The 25786-nt window shown below is 36.2% G+C and overlaps 1 protein-coding gene across 1 annotated transcript; it reads right to left on the bottom strand.

The window, feature by feature from the left end:
* LOC134666103 (uncharacterized) lies at positions 1-25786 on the bottom strand. Its single transcript, XM_063523253.1, has 6 exons — positions 25616-25786; positions 9039-9244; positions 7085-7220; positions 4698-4831; positions 3996-4200; positions 1-2699 (listed from the first exon to the last, which is right to left on the bottom strand). Exons 1-6 carry the CDS (start codon positions 25650-25652, stop codon positions 2608-2610), a joined length of 810 nt encoding a protein of 269 aa, XP_063379323.1. The 5' UTR covers positions 25653-25786; the 3' UTR covers positions 1-2607.

Below are 25786 nucleotides of genomic sequence, written 5' to 3'. Positions count from 1 at the left end.
TTTACTCGTAACATAAAACATGACTTCATACTCTTTAACAACAAAAGCGAAAAGTGACGTAGACCAGTATTATTTACATTTGGGAATACGAAAATCAGCAACAAATTGGTGAAATGACAAGTATAAATGTTTATTACCCTTTTACATAATTGAAATCTTATAATCTATACAAATTTATCACGAAAATCTAATATATTTGATAGTATACGCACAGCATAACTACAAAAATTAGGCAAAATTATTTACTTATTGGATAAATATGTCGTCAATATACAATCGGTACATTTTGTAAAAAAAATCAATGGTTATTCTCTTTTCATTGTTACGTACAACCATAATGGATAAGTCACCACGAAAAAGTTAAAAAGAAGTGTGCGACAGAAAAGAATTTTGCAATATAAATATTTACTAGTACGTTACTCTTGTAGAAACATATTTTTTTTTTATATTAAGGTAAATGTTTACTAACAACATCTCTAAAATCTTATTTTCTGTACTATCATCAACTTATATCATTTATTTTGAATTCTTTAAATCAAATTGGTTGTACAATTAATTCTCTTGTAAGCAAAGTAGAATTCTCATTATACAGCTTTTCTTTATTTAGGTACCTAACACAGAAAATTTCAAAACTAAGTTAAATAGTGAGACAATTTTTCAAAATGTGTGCCATATATTTACATCGTTTGAGTTCAGTAAATTTCAAAGATTTATATATTTTTTGTATCTTTTTACAACCGAATTAGATAAAATACACAAAATATATACAGCTTTGACATCAATTTTACAAATATTAGCGTATCTAGGAAGGCTTTACTAGATGTTACTATTTACAGATAATAAAAAAAAACATTATTTACATGTATAAGTATAGGTACAGTTACTGCAGTGCGCTGAAAAAACAATTAGGTACCGAACAAAAAAGATGAGTTAAATCATAAATCAAAAAACGACAATAAACAATTTTATTAGTTGAAATAAATAAATTGCCTTTAATTAAGCAAACAATCAGAAATCGTACATACTTATAGTATTCTGATATTTTAAATATGCTAATGGTAAAAAGAAAAATTACCTTTTAATATAATCAAGATATGTATTTAAGACATACTCGTAAGTAATCATAGAAAATGACAATTTAATCGCCTTAACGTTATTATATGTACAATTTTCACAATATTTTTTCAATCTTTCTTGCAAGCATAAATATTTGCAAGTCTTTAATATTTGTTATTTGAAAGAAAGAAAATGCATTTATTTAACGCCATAACATATTACATGTAGAAAAAAAACATGCAGCCACAAAAAAAACAGTGGACGCTAAAATAAGACTCAGCATAATGCCGCGGTCATCCGTGACGCTAGTTTTCAGTGCAACAAACAGAATTTCATTGAAATTTACGAAATTTATTACCATTTCAAAGGTACATACAATTAAACAACTTGTTAAAGTTCGCTTCGCTACAGTAAATTTAATATTAGTTCGTAAAACAAGGCTTTACTAAGTCTTCTCAGCAAAAACTATGGCAAGTTCTCGCAGACCGCAAGTACTTGTAGAACTTTCTGATTATCATAGACTGGGAAACCAAAGAGAAAAATATATTAGAGTACTTTAAAAAAGTATACATAGAATTCGAAACTATACTCTGTATATTTAGGTATTTAAATGAAAGGAAATAAACAATTTGTACAGTTTCGGGTAGTTATAACATTTATTGGTTAACCAACCATTATACAAAGCGCCTGGATCTGTCACAGAACGACCTGACTTTAACCTACCTTATTTCATCATGTAATGTTTTCATCTACCCTCAACTGGCTTAAAGAGCCATTTGCGGGTAGATTTTGTTTACTTTTATTTAAATACCTAAAGATACAGACGTTAATACAACTATGGGAGCCCGATTTAGATTAAAATTTGTTATAGTTTTAAACTGGTTTTGATACGACGTTGACGATCTTGGTGTTGGGAGCTCATCCCATGCACGACTTTCACTTCGTGCCGAGCGTGAGCTATCTTCAAAAGTTCAAACCCGTAACAAGTTATTAAATTTGAATAGGGCTGTGAGTTTAAATTTAAATCGTTGTTTAAAACAGATCATTACTACATAAAGAAAGATTATCAAGTTATGTGTTGAATATAAACTGACAAGAAGATCAGTGTAACATAGTAACGCCAAAATAGTCGTTATTTTTACACAGGTTATAACTCTATTAGAATATGGTGGTACCTACCTAAAATTCATCATAAGCCGGCATTTTAACGTTAAAAATTGGATAGGTATAGATTTGATAATATTCGTAGTGTATATCTCTCGCGCTAAAATACTTGTACGAGTTCTAGGTATCCACTGCGTGTTATATCAAATCAAGTGACTTTACAGTTTGAACACCGCTCCATTATTTTAAACAGCATTTACTTTTAATTTGTTGTGAAGAAATATTTAATGCTTCTCCTTTTTCACAGTGTTCAAAATCATAACCTACTTACAAAATAAGACATGGCATCGTAGTTTTCCTCCATTGATGCTCTCAGTCTATTCTGGGAGTAATCTCGGAGTGTTACGCCTAAATCACGTTTGTTAATATAAGTCCGGAGATAATTTATCACGTGCCGGATTGCGTGGGGGCGATGAGCAGGCCCAGGGCTAGTGTTAACAGGATTACGCTCGGTGATGACACGTCGCTTGAGCTTTTTACTGGAACAATACAGCTTTGTGAATATAAAAACTAACATTTAGTTAACTCGACAAAAATACATAAGATGTTAGTTAAGACATTTTCATGATACTATTAAAATTAATGCCCTTTGATAAATGAGGCGCAGAATAGTTTCATTTTTTCGCTTGTCAGCATGCCTGTCACCTTCTAACAAGTATGTAAGTGCGAAAGTGACAGACGACAAAAATGGAACCATGCTGCGCCCGCCCGCGGAATACTTTTCCGAATAAAGATATAAATATATCTACAGTTCGCGTTCTAGTGTCTGTCACAGTCTAATTATCCTACAAACAGCTACATACGTATATCGTTATATTAAACTATTAGAAAATGATAAATAATTTTGACGCGTAGTATGATCCATTACAAACATCGGACTGTAAATAAATAACGGTACTTCCGCCCATTAAGACAATTTATTATCAATTCTGAGGCTTAAGACGTTAACCAGGGCCGTAATCGCGTCGATACAGTTTTGCGAAGTTGTCCCAGCTGGGCTCCATTTCCGTCAACCCGCGTTAGTCGTCCGGAGCGAAATTACTTTCTCGCAAATTGCCGAATAGGGCGCTTCGAGACATACGACACCATTTTGCAGCGATACAGTTGCGATTTAGTCGAGAATTATTTGGAATATATTCTGGATAAGGCTATTGCAGTGACTCCATTGTGATATAGTATCGATGCAAGCGCGAACCATTATACTTATACCTAACTGAACTGGGAAGATAAAACTATGGCGATTCACACGCGGGCTCTATTTTTGTTACGCTTTTAAACGCCACGCCGGTCGTGTGCAGCGCGTCATGGTCAACCTTGTCGGAATAAACGAAGGTGTCATGTTATTAGGCTGTAGTCACGCGCGTCATTTCACGTCTTTGGTGGGACGTGTCGCGCAGGATTGCCTTGCCTACACTGTCTCACTGCAAAAAGTCGCAATATGTAATCGATCTTATGGCTTAGCCACAACATAAGGCTCTGAGCCCGTTCGCTTGACACTTACGGCTACGACATTTCGCGACTGGCTTCGGTTAAGTCGAAAACCATAGGTGGGAATGAAAGTTCCGATCGCTGTGTCTCACTACAGCCTATGGTTGTCGCCTTAGCCGAAGATTAGTCGCGCAATGCCGTGGCCAGGCTGTAACGCTGGCAGCATTGACCACAATGCAAGTTGAAAAAACAAATGCGATTTCACTTGCATTGTCTTATTCTTGATCTTAGTGTCTGTTATGTCAGGACCATTACATACTACCGGCCATACGAGTCAATAGTCTTACCCAGCAACATAGCCTCCTTGCTGTCTGCTAGCTGGCTGTTCCCAACAACAGCCTCGCTGCCCTCTCTCCAGGCAGGCGCGACCCGCGCCGTGCATCGCACCTGCATGGTCCTCCCCACCGGCACACGCAGGCCTAGGGCTGACGACATCAGTCCGTGTGCGTGCAGTGTCGGAGGGTACTCCACTAGGAGCTCCGGGTCTGTTACCTTGACAAACTTTGTGTATACAATTTTTGTTCACGAAAATAATTTGATGCGGAAACAGTAAAGTAAAGGAATTTTTTTTGATCATTCGAACCGGGTACATATTCTAGGCCCATAGCAAGAACGTAAAATCATCAAAACAATTTCTTTAGTGTCCAATAATATATAATAAATACGAAAGCACCTCTCTTTGTCTGTTTGTAACCACTTTAAGTACGCTGCCGTGAACCGATGTAAACGACATCTGGTATGACATGGGACTCAAAATATATTATCTCCATACGAAATTTCATCTCAATTGGTTCAGCAGAATTAGCGTGAAAAGATAACAGACAGACCGACATACAGACACACAGACACAGTTACTTTCGCAGGAATATAAGTATGAAATTATTTATAATGTAACGAAATAAATAATACAGTTGAATTTTGTCTTGCATAATGTTTAAAAGTAAAGTGACTACGGCCTACTGAAATGGGTAATATGATAAAAAAGTTACCTTTTCCCCATCGATGTCCCAACTGAGCACGGCTGCCGGGTATGACCTCCCCGATGTGCAGTTTAGAAATATTGAATGCCCTCTTCTGTTCTCCTGTTCATTTCCAGTTATTTTGGGACCCTCTCTAGGTAAATCTAGGAAAACGGAAACTATAGTTTAAAAATAGGTAAGTACAAACATTCGACCCACACACATTCAATTTTAGGAAAGTGCTCGAGTGGAGACCACGGACTAGCAAGCGCAGCGTACGACGTCCACCCACAAGATGGACGGACGACCTTGTTAAGGCCGCCGGAACGGACGCAGGTCCAAGGGGGAGGCCTACGTTCAGCAGTGGAGGTCTTATGGCTGAGATGATGATGATGATGACAAACATTCAAATTATATGTAATATGTAATTTTACCTGCTATTGTAACTTAAATTACCATATATTTACGCAGTAAGTAATTCATTCATAACCTAACTATTTACGCAGTTAGCCGCACTAAACAACCAAGTCTATTAAGTTTCATTGTGCCAAAACTCAACAGACAGCTTATAAAATTAGGGGAATTTCAGACGCTTTTCATAGAAAACGATGCGCCGGAATCTCCAGCCTGGACATATGGCCCGATCTAACGTGATTCATTCATAACTCGAGTTATTTTAATGGAATTAAATGTTCTAAATTTATCGCATAGACAGACTGAAACTTTGACCCATTCCATTGTGAAACTTGCCAGATAGAACTATTTAAATACCGTAAAAGCACCGAATAGTTCAAAAGTTTCCAACTAGTCCAAAATTAACTCGAATATCTAGGTTCAGGTGTTTGCTATTTGAATGTCGTATTTCTACGGCTAAATATTTATTATGCAGGGCAGAGTAGAAGGTACCCGAGCGCGAAGAAGATCGCCCATGAGGTGGACGGACAAAATAAAGGCAGCAATGGACGGCCCCTTGCACGAATGCGCTAAACGCGCATCCGTCAGGGAGGAGTGGAGGCGAGCCGTCAAACGTGTCACAAAGGGAGACTTCCAATGATGACCACGACCGCTCTGTCAAGAGTGTCCCGATCAAGAAGAAGATATTTATTATAAAGAAAAAAACTCAAACAAAACCAAAAAGATAATATTGAACTCGTGAACCATAGTAGTATTTGTTGGATGGTTTTACGGAACCTAATATGAATTAATATCGGGGGGCACGGCAGTGCCCCCGCCAAGTCGAGCGCGAAGCAAACACTGCCGTACCATCCTTTACTGGAACCATTTCGCCGCATTTTCAGGCCCCTATTTGAGAACCTCTGGATAAGACCAGAACGCAGAAATTTTGGTCATCCAGTAAGCTATAATCACATACTTAAAATCCAAAATTTCAAGTCTGTAGGTCATTTAGTTCCGAAGTTAAGCGAAAGCAAAGTTTCGCATTTATGAAACTCACTCATGATCATCAGAATAGAACTAGTACTTCCCATAAACTCAGAGAGCTGAAATTTGGTATAGAGTTAGGGTTTAATGGCCACATAAAGGGAAAACCTAAAAATATTGCAATATCAGTCACGTTTTAAAGATCTAAGAACTGCATAAGTAAGTTTGTAATCCCATATAAATATATGATATTACAAAGTTACTGTTGCAGTTCCTACAAATAGTAGGTAAAGTAAAGTAAAGGTACACTACGATGTACGATGTGAGTATGAATGAAGATATGTTTAGTTATGATATGTGTATACATAGTATGGGTATGAGTACCCGAAAAGAAGGACTGAATAAAATAAATCAATATGCCCACGTTTCTACAAAAAGAAGTGAAATCCCACCAAAAACATTCTGTAAAAAACTAGCCAAGTCTCGATGGAGCTGCTTGTTTATCTCTAAAAAGTAATGAAATCTAGACAAAGTCGTGCCAAGTCTAAGGTTCCTTACTGCGATTTCTTTATTATTATAGTTAATGTTGTGTGACTTGGCCGTTGAAGGGTACACAAGGGTACAAAACCAGGTGCTCCAAGACACCATTGCACCAATCTGCCATTGCACCAAAAAGAAGTGTTTGTTTCAGGCTCGCCCATACATAAGTATTATTGAAATACGCAGCTTTATCAAGCCTACAATTGACTGGTTATTGAATCAACGTTTTCCAAGTGGCAATTTTCCATCGTCAATGGGTAGCGGTTCTGGCGACAGATTGGTGCAATGGTGTCATGGAGCACCTGGTTTTGTACCCTTGTGTACCCTTCAACGGCCAAGTCACACAACATTAACTATAATAATAAAGAAATCGCAGTAAGGAACCTTAGACTTGGCACGACTTTGTCTAGATTTCATTACTTTTTAGAGATAAACAAGCAGCTCCATCGAGACTTGGCTAGTTTTTTACAGAATGTTTTTGGTGGGATAAAACTTACAAATAACTTCTAGTTTTCCTTCTCCAGCGGCTGAGGAGAAGCTCGGCGCTTCTGCAGACACCTCGCACCGGTACAGCCCCGACGTCTTCAGCATCACTTGGTGCAGGATCACTTTGCGGTCATCTGACTTAGCTACCTAAAGGAACGACAAAATTTACATTTTATTTGTTTACATCCTCGCAGAAGATTAAAATAATAACATACTAAAAATAATAATGTAAGCTGTGTGTACTTTACACCGTTAAGTCCCATTCAAATTGTTAGAAAATAAAAAAAAACCGGGCAAGTGCGAGTCGGACTCACGCACGAAGGGTTCCGTACCATAATGCAAAAAAAGGCAAAAAAAAATAACGGTCACCCATCCAAGTACTGACCCCGCCCGACGATGCTTAACTTCGGTCAAAAATCACGTTTGTTGTATGGGGGCCCCACTTAAATCTTTATTTTATTCTGTTTTTAGTATTTGTTGTTATAGCGGCAACAGAAATACATCATCTGTGAAAATTCCAACTGTCTAGCTATCACGGTTCGTATGATACAGCCTGGTGACAGACGGACGGACGGACGGACGGCCGTTTTACCCTTTGGGTACGGAATCCTACCAATGATCGGTTTTGACATAATACTAAATTTTTCTATCACGTAGAAAAACTAATGGAAATAGAAAAATAACGGGATTGCCTTCAATTCAGCAATCCTGAATAGAAATAATTTTAAATAGAAATAATCTCATTGAGTATGCCCTGCGCTAGCAGCGCTTGGGATGACAATGCTTGAATAGTCGAGATCTTATTTTATAAGACAAAATAGATTCTATTGTCTGGGTTTCGGCTTATTTCTTCTTCTTTTCTCAATATTTTCGAAACGATTGTTATCTCTATTAAATTGGAGAATAATATTTTTTTCAGGGACAATAGACAGTCATATACAGATTCAATCTCGGTATTATATACCTAATTTCGTTTAGAGAAAAGTACTAAATCAATTCACTTAGAGCCAAACCTTGTATTTTAGCAGTCACACATCGTTTTTGACAATCATAATACCTACATACGACATATCTTAACAATTACCTAATATGTATTACCTACTAATACCTAATATTAATAGAGTATTTTTTAACATTGCAATAATAGTAATAGAGAAGTTTATATTACCTAATAATCGAACCTTTATCTTGAAGAAAAAGAAATCTAAATCCATGCTGTGTAGTTTTGAATTAACGCTTTCTTAAATAAATAACGTTTTGATAAAACAAAGCGTGCGTTTTTTGGTTCCACCGTAAATAAAAATATTAAAACATTGTCTCAGATCACTGAAAGTGTGGTCTGTAAATAGTTGCATCAAAATGAAATGATATTGTTGTACCTTTTCTCACACTTTTTTATCGAAAGTAACTTCTTTCTGTAAATGGATTTTCTTATTTCAGTACAACTTAGGTAAGCACTTTACTGAGTAATGCACACGGTCGTCTAAGTTATTTATGACACGACCCTATAAACAACATCTTTTTATTACCCTCTGTTGTACACTGCGTCAAACTAGGGCAATTTATCTGTATAAATAGACGTCCCAGTGCCATTTTGCCCAGTGAAGTCACGTAATACGACTACCTATAATATTAATTAAATTTTTCTAGTCTCCCTATAGTAGGTATCGTCAGTACAATAAAATGAAGGTTTGTTCTAAGCTTCCTTTTTCAATTTGCCAACATTACATAGCATCAAATTTTAATAAATTCTACATTTTATTTGTCTATGTCTAAATTCTGGATATAAATTTACGCCACGTGGGCAGGTCGTTTACTGGTTTGGTTGCCGATTTGGGACAGATCGGCCCAATTGACGAGAGTGGCTATAGCGGAGTATTGTGAAAGGCTTATGGAAGTTGTTATAGCATTTTTGATGACGTAATTACATACTATTCCATGTTTATCATTAAAATGATTACTCACATCTACTTTGATCCCCTCTATCTTATAGGCGTGCTTCGGCGGGTCGAACTTGGGCATGTAGCGGTAGAACTCCTCGTTGTCGCGGTACCACTTGACGGAGTAGAGCGCGTCGTCGCCCAGGTCGTACTCGCACTCCAGCTGCGCCGGCTGCCCGCGCACGCGGTACGCCGGCACCGACACGCGCACCATACGAAGCAGTAACGATTCTGCAACAAAATTTACGTGTGAATACTATTCGTCCATAATGTCGACTTTTAATAAAATAATTATGTAAACAATTGTAGGTTTATTTCTCCCGAATGGAGAACGCGCATCGGCAAACGTAGCGCAGGGCGCCCTCAGACTAGATGGAGCAATGACCTTCGCAAGGCGGCTGGCAAGAGCTAGATGAGAGTTGCCGCAAATTAGGATTGTTCATTTTTTTTAGACCCCCATTTTTATTTTATTTTCTGAAAATATAGGTTAATTTAAGATATCAATTTGAATGATTTAGTAATTCGTGGCTCGGTTGAATATTTATAATTTATTGAAAATATGAGATACGACTTCTCGTAAATTACATGTCGTCGGCTGTTTGATAAAGCACAAGCAACAACAAGCATTAAAAAAAATAATTGACATTGTCAACTGATTGTAATGTCACCTGTCGACAATCTCAGTGTCACAAATTTCTATAAATAATATCCTCTGGAATGGAAAACTTGTTTATTTTGATTCCCTAAATCATTAATTTCAAAATATTTACGCTATAAATTTGTGAAAGCTGATTCCAGAAATCTGCCTATGAACTTAGTTTTATTGGAGTATGTATCCATATAGCATCCAACTCCAACCATAACTTGGCTGAAATACAACAGGGGAGCAAAAATACAAATGTAAGTTACAACATAATATATTTTAACTGATTCGATTTGTAAGAAGATTGGATTCATAAAATCGTTACAGCGTCCATTGCTAAAGGTAGCTTTAGCACCCAGTGGGTACTTTCTACCGGCTTGTCACCATTGTTTGGATATTGTACTATGCTACTATATTAGGAAGATGCCAATTTCGCTAATTATATCCTATTATTTCAGGTCATCATGTGATTCCTATTTAGATACAGCTGTGGGATATGTAATGTACAAAGGAGATTGATTTTGTTAAGGCACTTGGGCCCAGAACAAAGTTGAGCATTTTGTATTGAAACGAACGTCATATTAATTATTAATCGTCGTAATACTTTACGACCGTAAACAATGCCTGCCTGCCTGGGAACAGAGTAAATAACAAACCATACACTTCTCTTCTGGTTGGTCAACAAGAAGCCATCATTGTCAGGCTGCTCGTGCAGAACATGATAAACATACATTTTGGAAACATATATGCATATATTTCCTAAATTAATAAAAAAGTAGGTAAACAAAAAATGTTTTATTATTCAGCACAACTCTTTATTTACTTTTTAATTAACTTAAGTCTTGTCCACCATGATATCAGCGGCTTGAACTGCAACATGTACCTGGAAATTAGAAATTATATCTTTAAAACAGTTTCAAACTGAATTTTGAGTATGGCTATGTATTCTTGTATATTCTTTCTTTCTAGTAGGCACCATCTCTGCTTCACGGTTTGCCTTTAGATACTCTGACTACATTACCACAGAAAATAAGTAGGTAACATGACCCTACCAACATTTGAGCTTTTAAATAATGTAGTAAAATATATATATTATAATATTAATTTTATACTTACATCGACGTGACACAACCTCACAGCAATACTGTGGGTAACACTTGAAGTAGGTAGGTATTCCAAGTTTAATTCACGGCATCATCACGGCATCTTTCACGTCGTAGGTCTTCGTGGATTCGAACTATTATTTTTGTAAATCATTCCCACACGTAGGAACAAAGTTTATGATATATTAAGCAATGAAATCTACTGTTTAGGTATCTATTATAAATCAAATCGTAACAAACCAGCGCAGCGGTTTAACTGAAAAATGTAATTATGACAATCGATGACAATGATAACTTTGACAATTACGTGAGTGACGGATTTATTTACTATGGTTCGATAACTTTTATTATGCGATGACTTTCCATTCAGCCCAGGAGAAGGTCAAACTAAGGTCATAAGGATATTTGTTGAAATATCTTCAATCCTCAATTATTAAGTATATCGCAGCAAATGTCGGAAACTGTTTAAAAACCTTATATCTCGAAATGGTTTTCGAAATAGAACATTTGAAAAAAAATGAACAATCCTAATTGTGCTCAATGGTGTGCAATAGGAGAGGCCTATGTCTAGCAGTGGACAAGAGTAAGCTGATGATGATGAGCTTTATTTTTAGACAAACAAATAAAATTAGAGCCTTATCACACCAGTAATTTACGGGAGAGTTAAAAAGGACGCGAGCGAGCAGCAAGTTAGCGCGTAAGGACATCGTAATAATGAGCGCGCAACTACCTAATTAGCTGCGTAGGTACTGTAGCTAGCCAAGTGTAATACCTAAAGCTTTAAGATTTATTTTTATCAAACATCTAAGCATCAAAAGTGTAAGTCTTCCCACGGTTAGTGACGCTGCGATCCTATTTTAAGCGTTGACAGGAGAAAAGTATTTCTATAGATAATTTTACAGAAGAGAAATTCTAAAATAGATTCAGTTGAATTCAGGTTTCCTCGCTCTGCTTATACCTACTCTTTAAAAACCAATGTGCGAAATATTGCTATACCTATATGTTTCTTTGACTAAAATAATGAATATTATAAACAACACACTCTGAGCCGTAATGAAAAACAAACACTTGAAGGAGCTGTGAGCGAATGAAACCTATTCTATCTACCTTTATTTCCCCAGAGTGTCTACAAACTGGACTGTGCAACAATTATTTAAGACAAATACCTAATACGGGGGAAACTTTGTTTAAACCTTCGCTAACTTAAGCTTAATCTGTGAAGTTCTCACTAAAGTAGACGAAACACGCCAACTAGATGTTTGAGCGAGCAGTTTGTGGTATCCTAGGATCAGATTGCAGGTCTAGGCTGTTATTGTAGCTATTAAGTGGTGTTCGTTGGTAATTGAGGGTTAGTTTAGTAAGAATGTGGTACCTACATGTATTTTGTCTCAAATAATTAGGTAGGTAAGTGCTTGATAATTACTTATCTCAAGACAATTTTAATAAAACACGTGTTGCAGTGAGTATAAATTTTATATACTTATGTAGTGATTGATTAAAGACAATAAGTAACACTTTGACGTTTAAAAATAAATTACTTAAATATTGTACTTTTATGGAATATTTTAAGATTTGGGAACGAGTTCTGGACCAAAGACTTCGCAAACTAACATCAGTGACAGAAAATCAGTGCGGCTTTGTCACAGGGAAATCAACAACCGACGCAATCCACACCATCCGTATTTTAATGGAAGCCTACAGGGACAAGAAGAAAGACTTACACATAGTCTTTATAGACCTGGAAAAAGCGTTCGACCGAATCCCGAGACCTCTGATTTGGCAGGCGTTGCGGTACCAGAGGGTCCCCGAATGTTACATACGGATGATAGTTGACATGTACAGGAACGCCACCACAAAAGTAAGATGTTCAGCGAGAATGGGTGATGAGTTTCACGTAAATGTTGGAGTTCACCAAGGGTCAGCTCTCAGCCCGCTTTCATTTAACCTCGTTATGGACTACCTCACGTCTAATATCCAGAAACCAACACCTTGGAACCTTCTATACGCAGACGATATTGTCCTCATAGATGAAGAGCCAAGAACACTCCAAAGAACGCTGGAAAGTTGGAGGTCAGCCCTAGAAAAAGCGGGATTGAGAATAAGCAGAGAGAAAACTGAATATATGCACTGCAATTTTGCCAATGGACAAGCCCAACACACCCTACACCTGCAAAATACTGCGCTTAAAACTGTGCAAAACTTTAAGTACCTAGGCAGTGTAATAACCAAGGACGGCTACATAGACAACGACGTAGCGCATCGTAAAAGTACGGGCTGGCAAAAGTGGAGGGAGCTTACAGGAGTACTCTGTGACCCGAGGATGCCCATCCGCGTAAAGGGAAAAGTGTACAAAACCGCTGTCAGACCAGCAATGTTATATGGCGCCGAATGCTGGCCTCTCAAGAAGCAACAATCCGACCAACTTCACGTCGCTGAAATGCGAATGCTTAGGTGGTCTGCAGGAGTGACACTCGTGGACAAAGTGCCGAAGCGTTACATAAGAGGCTCGTTCAAAATAAGACCCATACAGGACAAGCTAACGGAAACACGACTCCGATGGTACGGTCATGTCATGAGAAGGCCGGAGGACCACATGACTAGAAAGGTGCTAGAGTGCATGAAAGGACCGAAAAAGAGTGGACGACCCCGACTTACATGGATGTCTGTAGTTAGGAAAGACCTAGAGAATAAGAATATAGATCCAACGACGACCCGGAACAGATATAACTGGAGAAAATTGATTAGGAGAGCCGACCCCAAATAAAAGTGGGATAAGGCCGGAAGAAGAAGATTGTACTTTTATGGAAAAAATGGTTACTATTGTAACAACAAAATTTTAATTCTTCATTTTTTCAATACTGTTTAGTATGTGACCCATATTCGTTTGATACCCTTAACGCCATCTAGCGAGCTCAGTCGATAACAACATGGTCCGGGTTGCTAGATTAAAAATAATTTCGGTGCCTTCCTACATTTTTGGTTTTTTTTAATCGAAAGGGGTTTGTAAATTAAAATTGTCTTCAAATATTGTTTTTTCTTTCTATTTAATATTAGTCCAAGTAAATTAAAAAAGAAAGGTAATGTTTTTTTTCCAAAGTCACCTCGAACTCATAGGATCGCACGAATCCAGTTCGGGCTGTGGCAACTCTGTCATTTGACTTGTCATTATTCTTCCTGTCAAAATGAAGATCATGGACCGTTTTCTTTTGCGGTGTTTCGCCGTATGAAAGCCGTTTAATGGCTATAATACATCCCATCGGGAGACATCTCCTTTTTAAGTGAGTATTTTGGTGATTTTTGCGACGGGTTTTGTGCATAAGATTCCATTTAATAGCGTGGTGAATTTTATTTCACAGTCCCGGATTTTTATCCTATATGGAAGTCGTGTGAGACGATGGTGTGTTGGTGGAGGCCTCATCGAGTCGACATGCTGGTCAATCCCGGCCACGTATGCCGCTTCTCCTCGATGGGTAAGTTAATTACTTGTTTTTGAATTCGTAATCCTTACGCCCATGCGGGGGTCCGCTCTTTAAATCATGAACCGATTTTTCTCCTTTATTTAGGTTCCAGCTTGTCAAAAGTCTGTGAACCCTGTCTTACTACCTGTAACTCGTTACAGGGCCTACCACTTAGTCTACAGTTTGGCTGTAAGGCAGCCCCCAGCCAGCTTGGTGTACCGGCGGTCGGGGCCTGTTCGCTATTACTACAACTACCATGAATGCAGAGGCACTGCGACATGAGTCTCCATTAGTGTGTCGGCAGTGGTACCTTCCTTCTAATGTCACTACTTAAAAGGTCAGAGACAACCAATTTATTATATTCTCCAAGGCGCCCAACATACTTTAAATACTTTTCCTTATTTTTTATACCACCTACCCAGAGTGCCCAACCATAAGAAATGTAGCCGCCAAACCCACATTTGCTCTCTTATTTTTAGTTAAGTCTGTAGTAAGCTAGCCGAGGCTATTTAATATATATATAATAATAACATTAATAACATAAGTTAACATTTGAGGCTTCCGAAGTTAGATATTTGTTGTTTAGCCAAATAAATATACCTTAAGCAATGTACTAGTTTCCTTTATTCCATTTTAATTAGCCCCCTAAAATAATAATGGTAACAGTGTCACCCATCGCGGGGCTTTTCTTTTGGCGAGCACCCTTTAGTCACATATAAGTTAGCTAAAGGAACTTATGGTTGGACATCCTGTTTGCTTTATTATACGTACCTTTGTTTACTGCAATATTCAAAATAATTAACACTATTTAATTGTGGTTAGGACAGCCACATGTTGTCAATTATCTACTTATATACTTATGTTGTACTGTAAAGGAGTTGTAGTCTAATTACTTATTCATTTGCTGGTATTTAAACTCCAGATGTTATTAATTTAAAGCAATTTTAGACAATTGTCATAAACACAATTTATTTTATAGATGTATTTCCTTAGTATCTCTTAATGTTAAAAGTTTTACTTCATAAAAGACGTTGTAGTTTACCGGATAGCAGACACACTATGCTTTGACTATTGTATTTTTTTTTGTGATTTATATCATGTTTTAGAGTCACTCACAAAAGGTTAAACCCTTACCGGGTAGTGAGGTACTTAAGTGCTTAAACTTTAATTTATTTTTCACTTTCAATTTTTTTTTTGGTGACTTGTTTTCAAACAAAAGTTTATAATTTACTGGAGGGTTAGTAGTAGTGTTAAAAATGTAATACCTAATTTCCATTGTTTTTTTTTATATACTTGATGTGAAGGATTAGTTACTGGTAATTGTACTACTATGGTAATCCTGTTTGAAAGGATGGACCGTATTATAAATTTATTACATAATGTAAAGGGAGCAAATTTGGAGGTTATAGTGAAGTACAGTCAGCAGGAGTTTACATTTATTAAGTTTATTACGGGATGTTTGGAGTTGAAGTTTAAAATAAATAAAATTAATATTAAATAGTTTCTTGACGTGGTTGGGTACAGTCAGTCACAATTATTGTTGTTGACTTACGTTTTTTTTTTAAATAACTTACCGATATTCAAATAGCCGTTTACCTTTAAGGTCGAATCGTATTGTAGTAGTTTTCACAATTGTTTCGTACGGGAGTTATGTTTATTACCTACTTTTCCTTATCTATTGTCTCGACTTAAATCGAGTTTTTTCCTTATTGTTGTTATTTTAGGTGAAGTAAATATTTACTTATTAGTTAACTATCGGTGATTGCGCGTTTTTTTTTGTTGATGTTCGGTAGGAGTTTTTTTTTAATGGTTGCGTGCAGGAGTTTTGTTTACGTATTACTTTCTTCCGATCGTGTCTGAGCAAACGTAACTCAGGCACGTGGTTTGTTTGTTGTTGAGGGGCGAAGAGGACGATTTAAAGACTCTTCGCGTGTTTTACCGGGGTGCTGGCGTTTTAAACCAGTATTCCAATCGGCACTGGCTGGTCGGGTTTTGGCGGATTTTAAACCGTCAAGCTCTTAATAGCAGTGCCGTCTTCTTTTGTTAACGCTTTGCGGTATGACTTAAACCATATGCGTGAACGTTAATGTTGACGTTAGGGGGTTGTTATGCGGTACACGCCTTAAAGCGTTGTCCGCAAACATCGGATTTTTGTGTGTCAGACTGACAGACTTGCATTGCCTGAAATGGAGCCTGTACAGTCGACTTCCTTGTGTGTCTCGTGTTGTTTCGAACGTTACCGTCTGCCTGTCGTTCAGACACAGCTGGTCAATGTATCGTCATTGTTGTTGTGTTATTGTCTGATTACCGCGTTCAGACCTGTGACGTCTGATAGTCACGGCCTGATATGCGCACTGTATATATATATATCTCAATTAGTTGTAGTACAGTCACCGATATTAGTTAGTTTAATTTCACTTGGCTATATGCCGTCTTCCGCTATATCACTTGGACGCATAACCCGCGGCCTGGGCCGTTCGTTATGTCACCAAGAAATATATGCGATGCGACGTTTCGTAGTAATGTAGCTTAGAGCTTTACTTGCGAATGTCAAGTCCTTATAAAGTAAGTATAGTTTAGTGCGTGGGTTCGATTTGGGTGGTTGTTTTTTTTTATTAAATTTATCATTTTGTGCGGGGTAACTATTGTTTACTTTCTGCGGATAGATGTCTGGAGCTGGAGACCAGCTCAAAATTTTGCCTACGTCAAAATTTTATTCGGGGAGGGATGTACTGTAACAACATTTTTTTAAAGCCTCATAGGCATTAATATATTTCGTTTCTAATATAAAGGCCATCTAGCGTTGAGCGTTGGTAATACTGGTTTTAATACTTGCATTGATCAACAGAGGGCGTGAGTAGCTCGCTATTGGATTTTTCTTCAATAAAATGTTTACTCTTATTAATTTACAGAAATTAAAATCTTATTAAATATTTTACAACTTTCTTCTTTCCTTTTTGGAAATTATTATTAAGTATCTTTTCTGATTGAAACGAGTTTTGGAAGCTGTATCTTCATCGTGCGCGCAACGAAACGCAGCGCAGCAGTGGAAGTATCTTCGGTTTGACCTGTCAGCTGTCATTTTTTATTTCGGATGTGATGGAGTAGGATGTCGATCCGTTTTCTTCAAAGGCCAGTGAGCCATATTGTTTAAATCGCGGCTTAAACCGCTTAATCGTAAGTATTTTCCTTGATCTACGTATCAAATTGTTCGAGACGTGTTCAGTGCTTATTGTTTTATTACTTATTTTCAGGGAGAATATTATGTTCCTCGTACCATAACCTCTGAAGGCCCCATGCATCGACATGAAAGCACGGACTTACAAGCCGGCTTCTTTTCTGCATTGGGTAAGTTGCTCAACCGTTCTGGCGAATTTTAACTCTCGTCGAGGATCGGCCAAGCCACTCATACTTATTGTTTTTTAAATTATTTCCAGGGCCTTCAGGCAGGGCTTTCAAGAATGGGTATTTCAAGCTGAGGTATTTCAAGAGAGGTCTTTCAAGATGAGGTTTTCGTTTACCCCTTCAGTACCCTAGTTAGTCGAGGGCGTCGGCATGGGCGAGGTTGTGCTCCAGGCCGCGCTAAGCTGGTGCTTCCTTGGCGGCTTAACTAGCATGGACGTTCGGAGGCGGCGGCTGCGGCACCGGGGTGGTTGAGCTCACCACCACGAATCTGCAGGGCTCGTTTCTCATTCCTTATCTAACTGGAGGTCAGACGGTTTTTATTATTTTATAAAGGCGCCCAATATTTAAATATTTTTACCCCTAGTTACCAAGGTCTTCCAGCCTATTGAAACACAGACTCACCCCCTGTGCTCTAAAATTAATACCTATTTATTTAAATTACGACTGAGCTAGTTATTATTATAATATTACCACTTAAATTTCTTTTCGGAATGGTAAATATACTTGTTTATACAAATTTCTTTATTACTTTTATTTTATACCACTATAGGGCTTCCCGAACCGTTACACTATTTATATGGTTGATGAATTTTTGAAGTAAGTAACTAGTATGGAAGGACATATTTCTTTCCTTTTTATTATTTTAGTTTATTTTTAGTATTCCAGTAACGGAGATTATTATTTTTTATTTCTTTGTACAACATAGGTTGTCTACGAATAAATAACTTTTACTCTTTAACTCTTTGCTACATAATAAAACGACCACGGACAATATTTCACAGGCATTGTAGATATGTGTATTTTAATAGTTATTTGACGTTTACGGTGACACTTCCACTCTCAATCAAATCAATTGTGCAATTAGCTTGGTCCGATTCTATATAGTAATGGTAACATTCCATTTCTGACCGCAGCTGCACTACTGGTACTGAACGCGTCGGTGTTATTGTCAATTTTCATAGTAAAATTAACAGTAATGCAGCTGTCGTTGGAAATGGACTGTCACCTTATATCTACATCGGTATAAAAACTATCTATAAAATATCGCCGTCGACTTATACGGTCCCTAGACATCTAGCGTGGATTTTCTATTTTCGTTCTATGCGCGACAACAGCAGAATTAAAATATTGAGGGAATTCCACTGGACGCCTTTCGTCGCAGGTATTATATTTCATTACTGTTCAAGAATGGATTTACTAGAATATTTGAACTGGCTATTTTCTTCACTTTTAAAAGGCCTCATGGGTTGTGAATTAAATAGTAAGATCCCATTTTATCTTGATTCGTGTTAAAAGAATGCATGAGAAATTTACTAGCTCATAGTCGAAATAAAAAGTTGAGTGTTTTTTAACTTAGTTGGGAGATATTTTAGCACTCTAACAAACGGCCTGTTACTCGTAAAGAAGAAATAAGTTTTGGTTAGATTGCTAACCTCGAACTTATTTCTTAAGAATGGTTTACCGACATGACCTTAATTCCAAAAAAGAAACGTATTCTCAAAGTAGGTCTCAAGGGGTGTTTCACAAGTTAATACAACATTTACAGCACGTGGTATCATAATAAAATTATAGTGATACATGAAAAATACAAACCAACATTTATAAATACAACAGTCAATATCTAACTAAACATTACGTTATACCTCTTCAAATAAAAATAAATAAAAATCTTATCTTATCTTATCTTAAAATAAATAATAACTGTACAATATAACAGAGATGTATAGTCTTTATGATTAATAATACATTAAATTTGGAAATGTAAAAGATCCCCAAAGTCCTTGTTATATTACTTCAAAGAAAAGCTAAGAGCCAAGATTTATTTTCAAATTATATCAACAACCGATAGAATACTAAATTTTTAAATTCTACTCCCATTTACTTCGTGCTTGGTTACTACCGTAGGTACGTTGTTGAAATATTAATAGCTATATTGCCGCGACAAGTATTATATAACAACCGTATGTATCATTAGAAAACGTTCCAACGTAGGTTACGAGGGCGTTTAATTGCTCGAAACGCCAGTTCTCGCTTATCCGCTTAGATTCAAATAAATAATAAGTGTAATATACTGGAGGTATGATATGACCACATTTTGTAAAAAATAATACGTAAGAATTTCAATAAAAGGAGCAAGATATAAAAATTTTAAGTTATAAGTAATTCAAATTATAGAGAATGATTTTAACAAAAGTTTGTGTTTATATCAGATGATATCAGAGCTAAAGGACATACGTTTTGTTGTAGTTAAATTGATTGTAGTTTTAATTTTTAATGCTATTTCGTGAAAGATGAGTAAGGAAGAAAAATATTTCAACGGCATTTGGATGTCATACATTTTGAAAAACATAGTCAATCAGCGCCTCTGTGCATTGTCAAAAATCTGTTAATGTAATAAGCTATCATAAAAATTATTTGAAAACTTGATTGACTTAGATAAACTTAACTAGAGTTATTGATCTAGAGATCAATAAACAGATAAGGCTCAAGCCATAAATAAAGAATTAATAATAATTGGGTGTGTAATGTTTAATATAATTATAAAAAAAACTATCATACATTTGTTATAACGCCATTTGATATATTATTATATGTTATAATGTAATTTTTATTATACGTTTCCTTTATTATATTGTTATTTCATCTAAACTATCATTGATATAATGCCTTATGTAATATAATTTTCAAATAGTATATAGACATGTTTTATAATGATATCTGTTATATTATATTTTTGTATAACGTAATACTTCATACAATTTTATCAAGTATAAATACATATATTGTATAACATCTTTGTCATATTTAATTTACTGATAACGTAAAGTTTTACATACTTTTTATAACTAGTACGCAGCCCTACTGCTTTTGCTAGCTATTTTATTCTAGGGAGGTCGCAGTTTTTTCATTTTTTCACGGTTTTCGTTCTGCGAGGGCCGCAGTTCAAACCTAACCTAAACCACTTTTTTGCCAGAGTATTTTATTCTACGGAGGGTCAAAGGTCTAACCTAACCTAACCCTCCTTTTGTTAGGTGGTTATTCGTTTACGCGGAGTCACAATTCCAACCTAACCTAACCCATTTATGTCATGCAACTATTATGCCACACAAATAATTATGTGATGTTACTTGTTATAACAAATAATATGCTTTAGAGTATGTAATAATTATGACAATGTATATTAGACGAAGTGTAAAGACACCTTATGACCATTATACCAATAATAACATATGTATACCGTTAATTAGGTATTACGGTAGTAGTATGCTATTTATTACGTTATTCAAAATAACGATATATCAAACTATAATATATGAAAAGTAATTGCAACAAATGTAATGCACCCATAATAATTATATGCTTAAACATGACGCAAACGGAAATAAATGTCATATACTAAGAAAAAGTGACCAAGGCCTCCAGTGCCCCAGTCCAGTGTTTCTACTTGATAAAAACAAATTAAAATATTTTCTGAAAATAATTTAATTTGTTCAAATACTTCATAGTATTTTAATTTTTAACAAGCAGAAACGTCTGCGAACGATGCTATTAACGATGTTATTATTATGGTGGAAAGATTTGCTGGCTAGGGATGAGGTCTTGGTGGCTCAGATGGCAGAGCGCTGGAGTATCGATCCAGAGGCCGTGAGTTCAAGTCTCACCCAAGACAGTAATTTTTCCACTTTTAAATTTATTCTAAGCTTAATAGCATCGTTCGCAGACGTTTCTGCTTGTTAAAAATTAAAATTAGTATGGGTAGCACATCGTAACTGGTGAATTTCCAATATGACTTGGAACTCCGGTAGCCGTTTAAGAAGTATAACACTCTTACGGTAGATGTCGCTAAGGGTCCCCTTGACCTATAATATGGTGGAAAGATTTGCTGGCTAGGGATGAGGTCTTGGTGGCTCAGATGGCAGCGCGCTGGAGTATCGATCCAGAGGCCGTGAGTTCAAGTCTCACCCAAGACAGTAATTTTTCCACTTTTAAATTTATTCTAAGCTTACTTCATAGTATGACGCAAACGCTTCAAATATATTATTTTCAGTGACACACTTAAAACAATAATACATACAATAAAAATGTATTGTATTTACTTTTGAAACGTCTGAATAAATGGTTTTTACCCAAAATCACACTAAGAATTAGAGGCTAGCCCATAAAGTAGATAAAAAACACGCGAAATTTTTGAGCGGAAATAATTTCAACGTCTCGTGGGATGGGCTTTTTATTAAGCTTTAGTTGAACCTGCAAAAAAGAAGACTCGGCGATTTAAAGAGAATTTAAACCGTTTTATTATATTAAACTTCCGTTTTATTGAACTTTAGATTACGTGGCGTAAGTTAAATCTATTAACTTGGCAGAACTATGGTCGGTGCCTAATAAGTATATATATATATATATATATATATATATATATATATATATATATATACTTATTAGGCACCGACTTCAAACATATCAGTTGGTAACGCATAGACTTAAAAAAGATAATATTTTATTTCATCCTTTTTGAAGTCGGTTTTCTTTTTTTTGCAAAAAGTTTTTATTTTTCCATTTTTAGTTTTAACGCATTGTTAAGAGCGCGACGCATGAATGAAAAACACCATCATGATTAACACTAAATTCGTGTAGTACCTACTTTAATAAATATGTAGGTAATCAGGAATTTTCTCGAGTCAGTCTGGGAAATTATAATTCCTGTCACTACACTAAATCCATCCACTGACCCAATCCCTCAACCCCCCGATCACTCTAACTCACAGCGCATCAATCCCTGATCCATGAACCCCTCGACCCTGAACCAGCAGCCCTTCAACCGCCATTCCCCGACCCCTTAACTCCTAACCCTAACCCCCGATCAATAGCCTTACCAGCTTACCAAGAGTTTGACATTGATTTATTCGCTAGCGTGTATGTGTGTAACTTACTTTCTTTGCATCTCGCTCGTACTGGCATATTAGTGCGAGCGAGATGCATAAAAAGTAAGTTACGAAGACGTTAGCGTTGGTAACTTAGCAAATATGTCAATGTCAAATTCGTGGTAAGGCTACACTTGCATTACATCAAATTGGCGGTTTTCGGAAGCAAATGCTCGAGTTACTTTAGAAAACACCGAAATCACTTTACACGTGCCTTTAAAAACTGAGGAGTTCCCTCAATTCCTCAAGGATTCCATCATCAGACCAGAACCAAAAATAATATGGAGACACCTTGGAGATAACTCCTTCCAAACAAAAAAAACATTACTCAAATCGGATCACAGGTGCCGGAGTAATCGCTGAACATACTACATTTAAAAAATCATCATCATTATCATCAAAACAATCATCATCATCAGGTCTATTTCATCAAAGTGGTGGTTGTCGGGAGAAAATGCTCGAGTTGCTTAAAAAAACACCCAAATCACCATGTATGTGCCTTTAAAAATTGAGGAGTTCCCTCAATTCCTCATGGATCCCATCATCAGAACAGAACCAAAATAAAATGGAACCAACTCGAAGGTAGCTCCTTTCAAACAAAAAAGAATTACTCAAATCGGACTAAGGATGTCGGAGTAATCGATGAACGTACATAGAAAAGAAAAAAAAAAACATAGCCACAACCGAATACAGAAGCTCCTCCTTCTATGAAATGGAAGTCGGTTAATTAAACTGTAGGCTGTACTCCTCATACTGACCAACATTTGTTCAGCGACTTTTAAAATAACTTGTGGTTTGATTTTTAATACACTTTAAAGTTTATTCTAAGACTCTATGTATTTCGAATTTTGTTATGTTTAAGGCGTGACAAGCAACGTCAATCACAATGATATAGCATGGCGATGGCGTCCATTGAAGATAATATTTATTTTGTTATAAAAATAGGGAGTCTAAATACTTCATAATTTTTAAAAGTTGTAGAACAAACGTGTCACGATCGGTAATGTTATACTATCTGCCTGATTCGAACTTTAAAATACGTCAATTAATAGATATAGAAACGATATGGATTAGATGAGTCAGTGTCAAAAGTGACGTTTTTGCTTAAAGAAACGTCACATCTAATATCCATATCGTTTCTAGATCTATTAACTGACGTACCTTAAAGTTCGAATCGAGCAGTTTAACTTTATAATTAAAATCATTCGCTCGCGTAATAACACTGACTCATATAACACAAAACAAGTAGACGGAATAACAGCAAATATTCATATCCATGCGCAAATATTTACTAGATATTTATTCACGACGCTTACCAATCTTATCGCACAAAAACCAGAATTGGCGTGATCTCCAATTATAAGCAGTTGTTACAGATTTCAAGGCCTAGATATATTGGATCAGCATTTTCAATGTTTTGTTAGCAAAATATATGGCCGTCTGCTTCAGTATGTGTAAGTCGCTATATTGTTTAAGTCTTCTGGTTAAAATTGATAAAATCAGTCTATCAGACAGACGAATGAATTAAGCAACATTATCTTCTAAGTATGTATGTATGTATGCTTCATTGTACATACCTATTTAGAATAAATCATTGGAAAAACTTTCGTTTTTGGTACAAGCGTTACCCACTGACTGTACTCTTCTTACCACAGGCGACTAATATTATACTTGTATTCACTATCGAGACAATTCTAAAAACTGCAAACTTAATTAGGTTGCGTTGTTCCATCAGATCACAGATTTCCTATGCCTTCCCTGTCTCCATAATACATCCGAAGCTACTGGGCTAATTAAGTTGAAATCGTTACGTATTATGTAAATCTGTGACCCAAAGACCGACATTTAACGTAAACAATTGAATTTTAGACGTAAGGACACTTCTAGGGGGTAAATGAGAGAATTAAAAAACAAAGTCTTGCTAACTAAATCGTGTTACCAGAGTTATATTGAAGCTTAAAACTTCTAACATAACATGTGAAGGTGCGCTTATTTAAATTTTTCTTCCATTCAATAAATATTAAATGTAAGAAAAAATATAAGATTAAGATTTGAATGGAATGGAATGGATGATTATTTTGATTATTTAATAAAGTTTTTCATTCATTCATTCATAAAAATAAATACAATTTAAATTTGTCTTTAAGTTTAATGTCGATATTTCGAATCAGTCAAAATTTTTACCGTCAATAAAAAAAACAGTTAATATTTTAAAACACCACTCAAAGTAGGTACAAAAGTGTGAGTTCTCATTTTAAAACCTTCAAAGGTGTTTATTAGGCCCGGAAATTAGAGCGACGTGCAGGCTCGCTCAGATTCGCTCGAGACGCCTTGGCATGAACCCAGTAACTTCGTTATTGCCGACAAAGCTGTCGACGGAAAACATCTGCACCGAGTGCGAAATGCAAAACCAGTTATATCTTCTTGAGAAATAAATATTCAATATGAGTGAGTGGAGTGTATGGATAAATATGAGTTAATATGTGTTCCAAACGCGAAAATTTAAAATATTATATTTTATAACTGGTAATTATAATATCAAACGTTAATTCTTTCAGACGCAGCAGATTATTTATGAAGTTTGAAAAAGTATTAAAAGTGGCGCCCAACGTGGGGCGTGCTTGTTGTTTAATATAATAAAATTAATCCTAACACTAGTGTAATTTAATCATTTGAAAACAAAAAAAATGGTTGGTCTAATTGATAGCCTCCTCCTTTTTTAAGTGGGTAAATATTTATACAATACCATGAACACCGCTTAACTGTGAGGGTTTGGTGTTGTTTCTGTGATTTGATAAGTTCAGAATGAATGTTCTGATTCTGATGTGCGCGACTGGTTCGTATTATGTTGCAGGAGCTAAAATGAAATGGGTACCTACTAAAACTAGTCTTAGTTCCTAAGCAAACGTCTACTAGGAAATCACCGGGGATGTACCTACATGTCTAACCATTTTTGACTTAAGCAGTAGGACTAAAATATTAATTATGAATCCCTTTTCAAGTCAGTGACTTCATGAACAAACTCAAAATTAACAAAAACTTTGCATTGTTTTCCACAAAACGTTGATTACCTTGTATAAGAAGGCTGAGAACTGCTAAGACAAACATCCTCACAAAGTTCGGGAAAAGTATTTATCACATCACATTTAAGTAAGAAAAACACTGTCATCACAAGAACATTTGTTGATTTTTTCGTCGCGTAATTTAGAGAGGATATGGTCTGACGGACGAGCGTCTGTCGC

Source organism: Cydia fagiglandana, chromosome 7 (assembly GCF_963556715.1).
Source record: "Cydia fagiglandana chromosome 7, ilCydFagi1.1, whole genome shotgun sequence".
NCBI lineage: Eukaryota > Metazoa > Arthropoda > Insecta > Lepidoptera > Tortricidae > Cydia > Cydia fagiglandana.
Note: the sequence above shows the minus strand (reverse complement) of the source record. Positions and strands in the feature narration are given on the sequence as shown.

Coding starts and splice junctions, on each gene's coding strand:
- LOC134666103 (XM_063523253.1), bottom strand. CDS start 25,652: ATGTTTGTCTTAGCAGTTCTCAGCCTTCTTATACAAG. Junction 9,245..25,615: donor TCTCAGCCTTCTTATACAAG/GTAATCAACGTT, acceptor ATTTTGTTGCAG/AATCGTTACTGCTTCGTATG. Junction 7,221..9,038: donor TAGAGGGGATCAAAGTAGAT/GTGAGTAATCAT, acceptor TCGTTCCTTTAG/GTAGCTAAGTCAGATGACCG.